This window comes from Gavia stellata, chromosome 4, assembly GCF_030936135.1.
Source record: "Gavia stellata isolate bGavSte3 chromosome 4, bGavSte3.hap2, whole genome shotgun sequence".
Taxonomy (NCBI): domain Eukaryota; kingdom Metazoa; phylum Chordata; class Aves; order Gaviiformes; family Gaviidae; genus Gavia; species Gavia stellata.
Genome location: NC_082597.1, coordinates 78,192,129 through 78,209,529, shown reverse-complemented (window position 1 = coordinate 78,209,529; position 17,401 = coordinate 78,192,129). Strand labels below are relative to the sequence as shown.

Genomic DNA, 17,401 nt, shown 5'->3' with positions numbered 1-17,401 from the left:
TATTTCTGTAAGAATATAAATATATAATGAGGATTTCCACCGAGAGGCCATATTTTTGTTTATGTAGGAAACAAGTAAATTGAATTCTGCTGGAATCTCTCCATACAATGGATGCTCCAGGAGTTGACAGTGCACAGATTTCTTGCGAGTGCCACGTTCAGAGCAAATTAACACGGCATTAAAAGCCAGTTTCAAGACAACTCTCTCACAGACACGAGGTATTGGCTGTGAAACAGAACATGAGACATGAGGCATCATTTCTGTTTATTTGCCTTTCTTCAAGAACTCTAACTCACCATTAGGCAAAGGAGTGCATACAAGATGTACAAGAAAAAGATTAAAAGAGACCTCTTTATCACTGTATTCTGTGGCATGAAGGCCCACAGCCTCTGGGTTTTTTTGTATTTTTTAAAAGGATATGTTTTCACTCTGGCTGAGGTGTTATAGTTCAGAGAACAACCTGCTGTCTACAGGAAATCTCTTGAGAAAATTAGAAGTGAACACAGCTGTTTGCTAGGCTGTTTCACTGGACGAACACTACCAGCTGTACTAGTAGCATTTTACCAGACACTTGTCAGCTTGCGAACCCCTAAGTTTATAAAGACAATAGGAAATTCGACTGCAGAGTGACAGGGACAGGGAGAAGTGGTTGGAGTTTCTTTCCCCTCGCAGCAGATTCCTGCCTGCTGTAAACTTGTGTTTGTGTACTTCAGTACAGCTGTGATGACCTACAATAGAGGTTCTGCCCTAGGCATATAGAGCTTGCCCATAGTCCAACTCAGTGCGTTAGTAACTTTCATAGATAATATTAAAACCCAAGGTTTGTCTCCCAATGTCCTTCACATGATGCTCTGTCTGTTCACGTCCACATTGTATGCTGATGAGTTGGAACAGCCTCGGCCAAAATCAATAAAAATGCCTTCAGAATCAGAGTCGATCGACTCCAAAATCTGATCCACTATGTTCTCAGGGCTGGAAGAAGGAACTGGAATCAATGAAGGGTCCCTGTCCAACTCAAAAGACCTATGTGGGTCGTCCATCGAGCGGAAGAGTCCTTTCTGTTGCTCAACTGTGCTGAGTTTGCTAGAGCATTGAACTGACCCAGTGCTGGGCCTCTCCTGGTCTCCTGACAGCGAGCTTTTCGTGGCCGTCATGGAGCTCTTGGAACCGTTGTCCATGATGGTGGTGAGGTTGGAGTACCCCTGTAGCTCCAGGCAGGAGGTCATTTCCGAAACAGAGTGCCTTCGGATGCCCGTTCCATTGGCAGCCATGCCCTCAGTTTCATACTCGGCCACTGGTGTCAGCAGTGGATTGTTGTAGCTTTTCGATCGCACCACAGGGTTCTTGGCAAGGATGTCACCAGATTTTGAACGCCTGAAGAAGCGCTTCTCTGTAAATAGAGAAAGATCCAAAGACTTACTTATCTACAAAGTCTCACATTTTTGTGATACTAATAATTGCAAGTGTTCAAAAGAAAAGTCAAGTCCTAAATATTCATGAGGTTTTCTTGAATGACAGAAACTTTTTTTAAAAGAATACATTTTGCTGGTTTTATAGACGCATAGGATTCAGATTTCCTGGATTCCTTCAGCATATTGAAGACCCCAAACATATCATAGAATCATAGAATGGTTTGGGTTGGAAGGGACCTTAAACATCATCTATATCTTTACAAATAATAGCTGAGATGCCCTTATATTCATACAACTTCAGCAGCTGGAGTAAAACAGTAAATATGGTGGGAAACCTGATATACAATTGCAAGTACTTTCTTCAGACAAGAACAGAAAGCGCAATTCTGCTGTCGTTCAGGCTATTAAGTTTATCACTAACTTCTAGTAGTCGAAATCTAACTTTTCCACCCACCCTGGGAAAATCAGGTGTCTTCAAATTTGGGGCACAAGGGTTTAAGACAGGCAGTCTTACTAATAATTCTGGAAAAACTTAGATTCAAAGTATGGTTTGGAGACCACATAAGGAGAGAGCACCGAGAGCGTTTGGAAACCTTAACCAGAAGGCAGTGCCCACCGCAACGTTTCTGGGGAATGAACCTGCACTCGATCTGGCAGCGATTGTATGAATGTTGCTGTTGACCAAGCGGGCTCTTCCCAAAGAATGAGCGGCAGGTGGCAGCAAGCCAGCACGGAGATCTGCCACCAGTGGCTTAGGGCTGGAGTGCTCTCCGGCACCTAGACCAAAATGATCATCATGAAAACTTTTTGCAGACTTTGCTGTTCAGACTCACTTGTGCAAAAAAGAAAAAAAGTGGTGTGAATAATAGGTCTCACTTTTGAAGCTTTCTCCCTGCTACTCTCATTTCGGCATCGCCATGAAAGGGGCACGGCTGGAGAAGGGAACTGAGTTATGCTCTGGAAGTCAACTACAGCCACTGCATATAAACTGTTGGCTTTAAATTAGGATGCTGGTATATGTTCCCCTCCAAACCATGCAATTTTCTTTACAAATACCAGTCTCTTCTAAAACTATACTTATGTACAATTATGTGCTTACCTGGACACAAATTCCAGTCATATGCTGTACTACTAAAAAGCCAGTTTCTGTACTTAAGGTTTTATTTTGCAGTTGTTTCTGCATCAGCAGTGAAATCAACTGGGCCAAGTTCACTTTTGGACTTTTTCTTTGTTAGGAGTTTGACCTGGCAAACAGAAGAGGTTCCCTGGGGCTGCCCTACCACAGGAACTCTGGCTTTTTGGTCACACCAAGGCTTGGCCGGAGGAGAAGGCTGGGTGTGCTGGCCAGAGGGGGAAGAAAAGGGGTCAGAGGCCTCACCAGTCCCAAGGAAAATATGTTACAGCTGTAAATCATACTACCAAAATAGCTGGACAGAACTAGATGCGTTCGTTTAAAAGCAGCAGAGACTTATGCACTCAGCTCCCTTGGATCCAGGTTCACTGACTATACTAAGACCTATTCAGGGGTACTGCCACAGACCGCAGTAAGGGGAAGTGCTCAGTCCACCAAAACCTTTCTATCTTCTGCAGTCATATAATACAACATTTATTTTCTAACAACCCACTTCACTGGACTTTTACTCTCTTCGGGTGCATTTTTTCTGTCCTGACATACAGAAGCTTGTATTCAGAAAATGTCGGTTTGGGGCTCCACTTAAATGCTTGTGGCCTTTTAATGGCAAGCAACGAATACAAAGTAGTGATCCTGAACCATTTTCCGTAAATAACTGGCCTCCACTTACTCACATAAAACTGATTTGTTTCTTAAATGCCTACTGCAATAAAACCATTTTTCCATTCAGCTTTCGGGGAAAATCAACTACCTTATTGACCATTTCTGACAAGCAAACAGATTAAATTGACTGCGTAGAAAACACACAGTTGAACCTATTTCCCACTCTATTTTCTCTATTCAAGCAGGCCATCGCAGTATTTACATTAAAATACTCAGGTACTACCACATTTCCTTTTTGAGTTACGCAGGTACTATCCCCCTTGCATTTTCAACACATTGAATTATTACGTAGGATATTCAAAAGACCTTCATCTTGGCCAAATCCTGCCTTTACAGAAGTCACTGAATGCTTCCGAACTCAAAGAATCATAGAAAATAAGCTGAAAGGGACTCAAGAAGGTCACTCAACCCAGCCTCTGCCACCAGGCAGGACCACGTTTACCCACTTCGCTCATTTTGGATGCCTATGTATGCGACATGTCTGTAGGGCCTCGAGCAGTGAAGATTCAACAGCCTCCAGAGGAGGTTTATGTATCATTAGAGATTTTTCCTTCCACGTAATCTGAATTTCCCCTGCTATGTGTGGTCCACTCTATTTTTCCCATCTCCAGTGGGATGGAGAACAGCTTATTACCTTCCACTCTGCAGAAAGCTTTTACACGTTTGGAGGCTTATCGCTTAGTCTTCTCTAAGACAAATTCCTACTCTCTTCCCTGCTTTGAACATATGATCTCTGTCCACTAATGAACAAATGCTACTCAGCACTCTAGAAATGGCTTCTTGCTTCTTCCTCTCACTATCCATAGAGCATCCTTTGTTAAAGCTCTCTCATTAAAAGGTAGAATGGAAATGCTAAACACACTCTTGATTCACAGATTTCTTAATGAGCACTGTTATCATGATCTTTTTTCACCTTCTGCCACTGGCAAGTTTCACCGTGACTTTGCACATTGCAAAAAGCATGGCCTTGGAAAAGGAGCCTGACTGCGTTACGTCAATACTGACAGTCTCCTCTCGTGTGGGCCCTAGCCCTGTGTGGACCAAGATTTTGGTGAAGCCCTCTGTGCTGTGTCAAACAGAGACTCTGTTATTCTTACCCAAGATACAGGAAGAGTGTGTGAAGGGTCCGTCACTGGAATACAGACCATATGTGCCCAAGTAAGGAGAAACAACTTTCTGGATCAGAGATTCCAGTTTCAAATAATCTTCAGTCACACCTTTCGACTCGTGAACGCCCTGAAAGAGAGAAAATACCTAACATGAGCATTGTCCCCTCCAGCCACAGGCCCTCCTTGCTCACCAGGGCATGCAGAGAGGCAGCAAGCATTTTCACTAAGTTATACAGCAAAGGTGCACCGTGATGCGATACTGGTTTGTTACTGCAGCTGATTCCTCTTACTGTAAAGCCAGATGTGAGTCGAACCAGAGACTCACCATGCGGGCACTGCACAAATGCTCACAAAGAGGGAGTAGCTACTTCCAGGACACTTAAATCCAGAAAGGTACATCCTGCTTAGTGCAAAGGCACTCGGGGAGGATGGAGAATGCGGTCTCCGAAGAGGAATTAGAAACAACCCTGAACGTTTTGTTATTACAATCTTATACCGACTTCGTGAACGGACTACGGCTGAGTGCTGCACCAGCGGCTGGTACCACAGGGTGTCACTGCCATCCAAGCAATACCAACAGGGTTAAGAAAAAGGTGAAACTGAGACTCTCAGAAATATTTGTTCCAGGATATTTTCAACAAGAAATATTTATAGTGAAGAGGTTTGTATCTCTTTCCTCACCCCCTCCATGGCACTTGCCATCATCCAGGCAAAAGTCACATGAAAACTAGCAATGGTGAGACTCACCCATAGGCAAAATCTTTTGCTCTTGGCTGTTAATGCTGCACTTCCATTCATGAATGGGCTTATAAGGCTGCAGAGGTGACAGGAAAACCCTGTGGAGCTGTAGTCTCCCTTCCACTTATAGCTGCAGCATGCGTGCTCCTGCGTTGTCTGAGCAGAGCCCTATATACTCATGCACGGGATTCCTCTCGCAACCCAAAGCAAATTCACGTTTTAGTGTGTTGCTATGTGGCCATACGTTTTGACGTGTCTTGTTGCAGAATTAAGATCCTAAATGTCATACTCAGCAGGAAGTTTGCTTGAATTTAGCAGAATTCCAGATTTCATAATATGTCCCTGAATTATTGTAAAAAGAAACATGTTGGGATGAAAGCCTCCAGAAAGCAATATGCAGATCGAATGAGTAAAATTGCAACACTTCCTTCGGCATGTGAAAGGATCCTGATGTTCAGGATGTATTTGCTGCTCAGTGTGATTCACCAAACAGTGTCTACGGGTGACTATCAGCCTGCAACATGTTTGTGAATGGCTTACTTCGCCTCCTGGCTGCTGCGCTGCCTGAATGCCGCCTGGCGTTACTTGAGAAAAGTTTACGAATGGAAAATAAATGATGGCCAACAGAGAATGGATAGAATTTGGATTCCAATTCAGCAGGTTTTAAATAACGAATAATAATTTTTGGAGATGTGCTATGTCCCGTAGAACTTTGGGAGAGTCACAAATACACATACGAACACAAGGGCGTACGCAGTGAATCTGAAAGCTTGCAAACACCAAAGTAACAGCAGAATGAGCCCACAGATATTCAACTAAGTAAAACCAGTCAAAAATAACATAGGAATAATTCAGAAGACTTAGTGAAGGTGCACATATTATTTCAAAGTCATTGTTGGCCCATATCAGAGAAAATGTTTCAAATAACAGGAGGAAGGGTCTCAATTTTTATCATGGTGAGCTCTGCTACAGGGTTTCCCCTCCTGTGTTGCTGGGATTTAGCCAAGATCTTTTCAGCCCTCAGAAGGGCAACATGCCTGCTACCTTACTACATACTCACGATCGCATCAAGCTCATAACCCACTGGCAAAGGCCAGCGCATTAGGCCATCCACTCCAGGCTCCCTACGTTACCTCCAGAACAGGTCTCCTAAACGTGATATACAGTACTAGTGGCAAAAGCCAGCGATATTTAGCATTGCTCATGCCCAGACTTTGTGGTAAGGCTTTATTTACTTTTCTGCCGTTTAAGTATTTTTGACACTTGTGAAAGAGGGTAGCTAAACATCAGCTGTGGAGAATGAAACCCAGTAATTCACTAGTACTATGGTGCCCACAAAATAACTCTTACCGCTAGCAGAACTGCGACGCTGTACGAGTGATACAAGTGTCCTTGTCCAGTGGCATCGTAACACTGTCTGATTTCCTATCGGCCTTACGTGCCTGAGAAGTTCTTTTGGTTTCCCTCTTGGTTGTGAATTATCTGTTCTCCTATACACTCCTTCTTCCCTGATGAACACCTCAAAAGCCTGAGCTGTATTCCTCGTTGACTGCTGCTCTGGCGGGCAGGAGGCTTCCAGCAGCTCTCTTGGGTTGGGGTAGGCTCCTGGGGTGAGCAGAGAGGATGGAGACTGAACCCCCAAGCTCCAGCTGCTGCGACACCCCTCCATCACGGGGCTGGGGAGCAGCTGTGCTGGGGCACAGATTGGCCTTGTCCCCACCACCGCTGCCCCGCAGCTGCTGTGCCTGGAGAGCCCGATGGCTCACTGCTCCCAAGAAACACCCTCTTCTCTCAAAGACTCCTTCACCACTTGCATCAGCTTCTTCAGTCTTGCCCTCAACCTTCATTCCTGCTCTCCCAAGAGTGGTGCTAATCTCCACCCCCCTTTTCACGTCAGCCTCTTTTAGTTCCCACCTTTGAGGTGAAGAGGCCACAAAATACCACCTATACAGTGTACAACCACCCAGTATTAACACAGCCTGCCATTACAGAATCACAGAATAACTAAGGTTGGAAAAGACCTATAAGATCAAGTCCAGCCATCAACCCAACACCACCATGCCCACTAAACCGTGTCCCACAATGCCACATCCACACGTCCCTTGAACACCACCAGTGAGGGTGACTCCATCACCTCCCTGGGCAGCTTATTCCAGTGTTTCACCACTCTCTCAGTAAAGAAATTTTTCCTGGTATCCAGCCTAAACCTCCCCTGGCGCAACTTGAGGCCGTTTCCTATTGTCCCGTTGCTAGTCACTTGGGAGAAGAGACCAACACCCACCTCTCTGCCACCCCCTTAGTCTTATTCCTCAGTTCTGCGATTGTCCATGGGATGCTTTTCAAAACATACTGAAAAGTCATAAAACATCTGGTGTCCGCTAGAGCCGTGGTGACTTCTCCTCTGCTCCGCACCTTGGCACAAACGTGCCGTATCCACCTGCAACATCCTTCCTGCGTTAGCCATTGTTCCAGGCCTTCCTGCGGGCGCCCGATGGGGCAGTTCCCATAAACCATTTTCTCGGTGTGGAGTTTCTGTGAGAGCAGGAGTGTAACAGGCTGCAGACCATGTCCTGAACTTGTAAAAGAACGTTTTTCCTGCATTTCTTTCTGCTGTGTTGTTCAATGACAAACATCCTCCGGGCCTCTGTTTAACCAAATACAATTACATCCCAATATTCAGCAAGGACTATCTCAGCTTTCCAAACCCAAACTTTCCATATGACCTGAACGACACCATAACTTATTTACGAATGACCCCAGCCCGAGTGGCCCAGAGGAGTGTCTGCAGGCTCAGAGCTTCAGTGGGAAGGCACTTCTGGTGGAAGTTTAGGATGGAGCAAAGTATGGTTACGAATGCTTCATATATCCATATGTAAATACAGATAGATAGATGCACGTGTATAGACAGCTACACATCTATCTACATGGATATCTGCATATATAGTTAAAAGATATATGAAGTCCTTTTTAGATCCTTTCCCAAATTTGTACATGATTGTGATTTATAAAGGCAAAATTAGCTTTAGAGCAAAGCCAACTTGGGGTTGTTATCTGTGTCACAATAGTTTCTGAAAAACTGACAGCAGGACTTAAAAGTCACCAATAAAATAACTTCAAAAAGTATTCTCCTGTTATTTTGGCAGCTCATGGTTCTTCTTATACTTACTGCTTGATGCCTTACTAGTTTGGTATGTCACTATATAGCAATAAAGCAAAAGTCATATCTAGCAGGCTGGCTGCTTAGCTTGCAGGAAGCTGTATCGTAATTTGGAGGAAAAAAGAAAACTTGGAGCATTATCAGTAAAACAGAGACTCTATCCTTATCTTTAATGCAATATTTGCTCTGCAGACATGCAAAAACTTACTGTAAAAGATAGCCATGACCTTTCATGAGCCCAATTTCATTTCAGCAGGAGAGTTTCATGCTTCTCTGCAAGTGTGAGATGTATCTATTAAATTCTTTTCAAAAACTTTGCTTGACCTATTTATTTCTCAATTGAGGGCCAAAATAGCTCAATATTAAGTAGCTGCAAGTACCTCAGCACTTCTGGAACAGTGTAGCTGCTGGATCAAATCCTCATCTTGGTCACGCTGTTTTGAAATGCGACAAGAGTCACCTCATTATCTTTGGAAGGATTATAATGTAATATCATGACAAGAGTCTGCCCTACTCTCAAGGCATGGATAATGGGGATTTGAGTCCTGAATATGTGAATACCATTGCAAATGGAAAAGGTCTATACTCAGCATCAAGAACAGAGACATGTATTTCTGCATGTAACACAGTATCCAAGTCCCTTTCTTCATTAACCTGTAATTCAATCATTTAGAAACAGAGAATTGTATATAGTAGTTCAAAAGCATTAAAAGGACCCTATGCACTACTATTTTTGGTATGTAAATCTGTAAGCACTCCCAGAAGGCCCATATACCCTAAAGACTACAGGTTATTGAGGTAGCTACTTTATGAAGTTACTGCCCCATCTGCTGAACCGCAGCACCAGCCGCCTGTGTGCCCGCCGTTGCTGCACTCCAGCATGTTGCTGGAACAAAACATTCCTTGTGTTTGGGAACAAAACCCCATCAGTGAAAACCAGAAGTCATTCCAGTGAGAACGGACACACCGAACTGCTCAGGTTTCCATCCCTGTTAATTCCGTAAGTTAACCACAAACTCCTGCTGAGTTTTTAAAGGGCACAAGGGCTTCTTATGAAAGCACAGAGGAAAGAATAAATTCGTCTTTCAGCACTGTGAATAAACAGATAAGTTCAGAAGAATAGCTGTGGGTTTTGTAACCCCACGTAAGGCCACAGCATCCTTTTTCAATATATAAGACTTCTCTAAGCCTCGAAGTGGTCCTAAAGCGGAGGCCACTCCAGGCAGGCATTTAAGGACTTGAAGAGTCCTCCTCAAACACAACCTTAAAACCTGCCTGAGGCTAAGGTTTATTACTTCAACCTTTTGCATGCTATACAACAAAGATGGAGTGCTTTGAAGATTTTTTAATGAACGTATGTTTGAACAAAAAATACTACTAAGCTATTATCAACATCGTATCTAAGCACAGGCTACATGACTTGCAAAGCTGCCAGAAACCTAAACCCTATTTTGGTAACACTTACCACGATTTTTCTTTTTTAAAAAAAAAAAAAGTATCAAAGGTCCTTGCTTTATTTTACAATGGCAATGAATAACCACAATCACAAGTCTTTATTTCTGTATCCTGTTCTCTTAATTTTTAACACCCTGCTCTTCTCTTCACAGGCAGTGAACAGTGATAGCGGCACGCAGGCGGGCAGATCTGCCATCGATCCAACTCGGTGTAAGGCATAAGCCTGCCTGCAGCCCCTGTCCCTGTGCAACCAGGCGGTCATTGCCGCATACTCCCCAAGGCTCCGGCTCCATCCTTCTATTCATCACCATAACTGAAACCCTTTAATTTTGGGGAAAAAAAGACACCTAAAATACAACCAGATAGTATCAGCGCTTCCGAACGAATGCTCTGAAATGACCACAAACCTGGCTGCACCAAGCCCAGCCCATCGGGGGGGCATTCAGGCTCTGTCTTGCAAAGGAGCCCAGAAATTAATCATCCGCCTCCCACCACTTTTCACCTGCTGTTGGCTACTTCACTTCCTCAGGCTCTGGTAAAAAACCCAGACATGAAGCAATCCCCAAAGACAGTCACAGCAATGAAAAACTATTTAGGCTGCTGATGGTCTGGTATGTCTCATTAGGCAGCCCGGCAAAATCAGGACACAGAGTTTTAGGCTTCCCATGCTCCTGCGAGCAGATATAGGACATCTTATGGAAAAGACCTGGCTCGTGAAACCCTGGCATGTGGCAGAAAGGGAGTTGGTTTTGTGTATCGTTTGCTGCTTATGCCTCTTGCTTCTCACCCCAAAAACTGGATGCAGAGCTGCATGTCTCCTTTTTACCTGTATTAGGGAGCAAAGAGGTGGCAAAACCTCACTGTTTTGGTGGCAAAAACTGGTGGCAAATCCCCACTGTTAATAGCCTGCCCAGGGAGACCAATAATGAAATCCAGCCCTAGGGTAGGGGCAGAGACTGCTCCTGGGCCACGGAAGGGGCTGCACCAGTTTCTGCCCTGTTGCTTTGTGAACGACAGCCCGCTCACAAGTGCTTGCTAGCACAGCACTAAGTAGAACAAAGATGAAATTTTCTTCCCAAGTAATCCTGATGGGCAGAGCAGCCACCAGCAGAAGAATGGTATATTCACCACTTCATCCAACTGTCTTGAAATCTGGGGAACTGCTGGGTTACATTGACTGAAAAATGATTTATCCTAAAAATCCTGCAATGCATCGCCCTCTTAATGGCAGGTGAGGCACCACACCAGAGAACTGAGCACATAAATCACAATAGTTGGAGACAGAAGAGTTACAGCTAAAGCTGCCATGTTCTCTGGCTATCAGGCACACCCAAAAGGGATGTCTTATGCATGCCAAGAGGCTAGAAATAAACCTAGCTGCTGGCTGTTCTTTTTGCTACCTGCTTCTCCTGGCTGCTTTTCGTTGATTCTTGGCTCATGTTATTGCACTTCAGTGTCTTAGCTGGAGCTCCACGTGGCCATCACTCTCTTGGGCCTGACTCCTTTAGTTTTAACCCTTCGCTTTGTCCCCTTGACAAGTGCTGTTTCATAATACCCCACATCCATCCTGACCTCCTCTTTCAGGCCCTGGGCAAGCCCCCTGTCATCTGCTGAGCTCCTCTGCTGTATGAGCCTCTCTGTATTCATCTGTACCACAGGCTTCTTCAGTTCTGGACAACTGCAAGTTGGCCCAGGTAACCCCTCACTCACTCATCTGTGTCTGAAAATAATCATAAACCACTATTAAACACCAAACTGCTTTTAACTGAGCCGCAGTAACTTAGTGTCTTGCTGAGTACTTATAAAAGGTCATAGATCCTTTACAGTTTCTAGTTCTGACTAATAGCACCCATCACTAGTGACATCCAGAAATGGTGGTCTCACTCAGTTGCTTTTCACTTCCCTCTTTAGCACAGAGTATTACAGGACCATTTACCTAATAAATTATACATGAAAAAGATATCTCCAGTGTCTAACTGTGCTCTAACAACTGGACATAATGGTGGGAACTACTTCACCCCCACCTGCAACTGTAGATGTGCTGAAGTATACACTGGTCATTGATTAAATGATGTAGCACTCAACTTTAGCTTTAATGTTTCAGCTGATCAGCATGTTTACATGAGTAAGTACTGCTGTAGAAGACTGCCTCCTATTTCAGTTGACAAACTGATGGATAGCTTTTAAATGAAAAATAAACCAGAATAAAAGAGAATAAAGTAAAAATAAAATAAAAATAGAATAAAATAAAAATAAATAAAATAAAATTAAAAAATAAACCAAAACAAAATAAACCAAAACAAAATATAAAATAGAATTTGTCTTCCCCCAGGTCAGGGTGAGCAAAGCAAGGCAGCCTTCTGGAGCCAAGGCCAGCACCCTGCCAGGAGCAGACATGGCACCGAGGGAGGCACAGCACGTCTCACCGCTTGACGTGGGAGCAGCTCTACCACAGGGGACACCAAGCAGGCACAGCCGCGAGCCAGATCCGCGGTTACCAACTTCTGGACTCAAGAAAGAAAGGAGTAGAAGCCCGACTTCTAGACGATTTAATGAAGTCATTTCAGCAGTCATTACTCTCGGTGACTCGATGACCCAGAAGAGCGACGTCCTCTGCCCACAGGACAGAAAGCAGCCGTATACGGCTCAGCTGATGGCCAAATAACACACCCTGAACCTCAGTCCGCTGGGGTGTCTCAGCCTGCGTCTGCTGAGGCGTCCTTAACGGCTGGCCTCCACCCTGGTCGACCAACAAAAGCCAAGACCTACTGCTGAAGCTGTCCTGACCTGGTGCTACAAGAAACAAAAGGTGCTGCAGGAAGCGTTTACAGGGTCAAGCCCAAACACGAACTGAGGTCCTGGCCTCATGTACTGCCCCGTCTTAACCACACAGGAAAACAGCTAAGAACTGTAACTATTTTCTGCTTAAAAGCAGCAGATTCCTTGGATGAAAGAAAAACGGATTAAGAAATGCATTTATTTCTTTAACTGGCAACGGGTCAGATCAACATGACTGAAAGAAACACATGTGCAGCGGTGATAATCTGTCAAATCCTGGGCAATAATAGGTGCCCAACTACTCCCAGGGAGAACTGAAATTAAAAGTCACAAGACATACTATTCTGTGTCTGCCTTGCGGTATCTGTAGCGAAAACACACATAACTCAGCCAATGCTGCTGGTGGAGAATTGATAAGGGTGCGCAGACTGCAGCGCACACCCTGGTGACCACATAAACGGCACGATCTGCTTCTTATTTTAGTCAAAGAGATAGCAGCAGCCTTGCTTGTAAGAGATTTGGAAACCAGTGCCCTTACAGGGCATGACTACTTGTTATTCCACTTTGGCGCATGTAACACCTTTCACTGCATCCTATCTAACCTTCTAAAACTTGAGCAATGCAGAGCAACCCAGACCCAGAGCAGGCATGAAATCACTGTGAGGAGGAACTGGGGAGAAATGGGCCACTGGTCCTTGCCACGTGCACCACTGGCAACACAGCATGTGCTCCCAGGTATGTTATGGGCCACATTCTGGATTGAGGTCTGCATCCCTCCACCTTACTTTGAATAGACACATGCACATACTTAATAATATCTAATACCTAATCATCTAATGTTTACTGATCTTGTAATGCTCACACACAAACTTATAGCAGCAAAGTTATGTTTTGGATTACTTGGTTGAGAAAAGGCTTCAGGAGTGGTCCCCAGATGTGTAGAATTTTAGTTTTCTCTAAAGCACTGTGGCATTTTCATTGACCAAGCCCACCCAGCCTCATGCTTTGGAGGAGACTACATTGGCTCTTGGAGCACGACTGTTGCCCAAACAGCCGACGCTGTCATCCTGCACACTACTGTTCAGAGCTGCTGCTCTTACTGCACTGTGGAGCATCATCATGGGAGTCTCCTGCTCACATTTCTTCCATCTTCAGCTGACTTGCACAACACTCTACTGAAAAACTCAAAGATCTTGCTCTTACATCCCCTGCAGCAACTGCCTGGGCTCCAACACAACATCAGGAAGCCCACGTAGGTGGATACATTGGAAACCCTCACCCCCAACTGCCTACCTTGTTCCCTGGGAATCAGCTCTGCAGAGCAAATCTCCCAGTATTATACAAATGGAATTCCATTCGTGGAGCAGCATCTGCCCTCCATTTACACACGGAGTAAATGCAGACTCATGAGTAAACTCATGGAGGTATCAGATGTGATAACAGATTCTTCTCAGCCTTTGCAATCTTGACACTGAGGGTAACACAGTGTGTAGAATCAGCCATACAGTGTCAGACCAAAAGTTAACTAAATTCAACATTTTCTTGCTAACAGTGACAGTAGGAGAAGTCATGAAAAAAAAGAGGAAATAGGGCACACTCAGCGCAGGCTTTCCTGTAGGATATGTTGGTGCTTCTGGCAAATAGCGATGTAAAAACTTGCTGCATGGGACTTTGCAGTAGCCCTTAAGCATAAACAATCTGTACTAGAAATTATTTAACCAACAAGATGAAGATGGTCAATAATTGATAGAATAACTAGTTTCCAGAAATAAAGAACCAGCCTAACTACGGAATCCTCTGAACAAAGGAGAGGATGGATTTCTTTGGTACTTTCACTCAGTGCTTTCCTCGTGTAGTTGCAGCTTTCTTATTTAGGAGGTGAGTGAGTGCAATGCTGAACTCTTCTGCTGTTCAGGACCAGACTGTTAGCAACAATTATTCAGCTTAACTCTGAACATTAATTGAAGTTAGTGGAACTATGCTCAGTCACATCAGCTGGTGGTCCAGCCCAAGCCAGAAAGGGTGAAAACAGAGTGAAAACATGAGACGTGGAGACACTGATTAATTTTTCCACTTACACTGATGAAATCCCGATGTTCACAGAATCACAGTATGGCTGAGGTTGGCAGAGACCTCTGGAATCATCCGCTCCAAGCCCCCTGCTCAAGCAAGGCCACCTACAGCCTGTCGCCCAGGTCCATGTCCAGACGGCTTTTGAATGTCTCCAGGGAGGGAGACTCTACCACCTCTCTGGGCAACTTGTGCCAGTGCTCGGTCACCCTCACAGTAAAACAGCGTTTCCTTATGTTCAGACGGACCCTCCTATATTACAGTTTGTGCCCGTTGCTTCTGGTTCTGTCACTGAGCACCACCAGAAAGAGCCTGGCTCCATCTTCTTTAGATTCCCCCTTCAGGTATTTATAAACATTGATAAGATCCCCCTGAGCCTTCTCTTCTCCAGGCTGAACAGTCCCAGCTCTCTCAGCCTTTCCTCACGTGAGAGATCCTCCTGGCCCTTTATCATATTCATGGCCCTTTTTTGGACTCTCTCCAGTATGTCCATGTCTCTCTCGTACTGAGGAGCCCAGAACTGGACACAACACTCCAGGTGTGGCCTCAGGAGTACTGAGTAGAGGGGAAACATCACCTCCCTCGACATGCTGACAGTACTTTGCCTAATGCAACCCAGGATCCCATTAGCCTTCTTTGCAGCAAGGGCACGTTGCTGGTTCATGTTCTTCTACTAGCTTCAATAGCGTTTTTGAAGGACTCTCCATCCAAAAGCTTCAAGTCCCATAAAAACGTTGAGTTAAACTCTGGGAGCTCACTTAGAGGGACTACGAGATCAATTGATCCATTTTGAAGAGACATCTGGGTAAGAAGAAATGCCCTGCATCAAACTAACCGGGAGCAGAAAGGGGTCAAGGTCTGGGAGTTTAACCTTCCTGCCCCTGCTTCTAGCCCATTGGTCTGTGTTTGCCAGGATAGAAAGTTTCAGGTACTTCCTCCTGGTTTCCCTGATGATTCACGCCACTTGCATCCCAAGCAGACACCTCAGACATTTTTTAGCCTTTAAAACAGACTCAAAAGAGGTTCAAAACTGCTTCAAGCAGGGACTAAATTTTGCTTTGTCTAAGCCTGTGTTGACTAAGCTGAACCTGATCCACTTAAACTATGTGTGCCCTCTTCCCCATGGGGGTTTCTCTGCAGCAGTCCAAAGGCAGAACGAGAAAATGTTCCTGGGCTGGGGGGAAAGGGAGAACACACCTTTGCAGACTGGAACAAGCTGGAAGAAAGCAGTTTCCCCACTCTGAGGGGTATCTCAGCCCAGTGGAGGTGGCTAAGAATTCATAATGGACTCCTTTTCAGTAAACCTCTAAGACTATGCTATGTGTGTTCACAAACAGGTATATCTCAAGGCGGGAGGAAACGTGAGAAGTAGGACTTTCACATCAAATTCTCAATTGCTTTAAGTCAGAATAAACCCTGTTAGGTTAATAATTTTATACTGGTTTACAACCACGGGAGGCTGTGCCCTATGCCTACATGTCCATTCCTAGGCACCGGTATCTTTTTTGCGTGTGTTGGACAGATGCAGCTGCACAATTCATGGTTGTATCATTATGAGCCCTTGGTAGTGTCACCTCACATCATTTTTTCCTGTCTTCATTTTATCCTAAGCCAGTGGCATACTGGTAAAGCCTAGAATATTTGAAGGGTTAAATCATGTCTCGTCTCATCTCTGCCTCTTGCTTTTGTCATAGCAACAGCATTCACGGGAGGGAGAGGCAGAGAGGCTTGCCATTGCCGTATTGACAGAAGTCAGCACTTCAGATCCCTGTGACTGCTTCAGAAATAAAGATCTTGTCATACTCACTTTAATCTCCAGCAAGTGCCAAGTTATGTCAATGTCAGCGTGAAAAGCTGCTCTGTCTCTCTCTTCCTTTCATTGGTGGCACTGAGACACAGACAAAAGATAAGGAAGACAAAACCCCCAGACACGGTTTGTGTTAGGCTGGTGAGAGTGTTTCAAATGGCTCGGCTGCAGAAAGATAGCAATGGGATTTTTCTTTCCAGAAAGGATGAAACACTAAGAACAGGCTAGTCTTCCCCTGACCCACAGAAATCCCATGTATTATTTTTCTTTAAATGCTTATCAAATATTTTACATGAGACTGCAAAAGACAAAGCAGAAGACGAAGACTGACGATAAGTAAAACATATGAAACGATTACAAGTAAGGAAGTTACTTTGAGGCTTTAAATACAGTGCACAGGATCCTGCAGAAGCTGAACAGCCAGTTTGCTAATAAAGATCTACCAAAAATAATGGTATGCATTTCTGCCTTTCATAGTTTTAGGGCTAGAGGTTGTCTGATTCCCGGCTAAGCGACTCCCCTGGGCACAGATAAGAGCTGCAATCATCTCAGTCAAATAAGCTAATGTGACTTTGAAACAGCCCACCATATGAATCTATGCAGAGGTGAGTGTCTCTGAAGAGCTATTTATGGAATAAATTTGAACTGGAGTTAGTTTATCTGCATTTACAAATGCTTTGGCACTGCCACATTACACTCATGGGCAAACACACACGTGCACGGAAGCGCATGTGCAAGCCCATGCAGAGATCAGCCTGCGAGTTACCAAATAATTAGATGTGATGTTTAATGTCCAAGAGAATAAAGCTTCTCATTTCTTTTTAGGCTCCCTCCTGAAGTTCTTGCTGATCTATACACATTAAGCTCATCTAACCTTGCTGGGGAATTGATGACTTTTAACTCTGAGCATTCAAGTCTTTAACCTAGTCTTGGCTCTGAGTGTTTTCTCATTTAAAATTTATTGCAAGAAAATCCATCTTGCATTTATTTTCAGGTGGGTACTCAAACAGAAAAAAGGATGGCAGAGCCCTCCCTCAGTGCATCCGGGCTCTTTTGAAGAGACGTCCAAGAAACGCTTTT

General features: G+C 44.5%; 1 protein-coding gene across 1 annotated transcript in view; it reads right to left on the bottom strand.

Moving 5' to 3' along the window:
* Positions 1 to 839: 839 nt before the first annotated feature.
* Positions 840 to 17,401, bottom strand: part of PRR5 (proline rich 5) — a 51,277-nt gene continuing 34,715 nt past the window's right edge. Inside the window, exons 7-8 of the mRNA XM_059816509.1 lie at positions 4,305 to 4,443; positions 840 to 1,390 (exon numbers count right to left, since the gene is read on the bottom strand). Of these exons, the coding sequence (XP_059672492.1) occupies positions 840 to 1,390; positions 4,305 to 4,443 (690 nt within the window). The remainder of the gene's footprint in view (positions 1,391 to 4,304; positions 4,444 to 17,401) is intronic.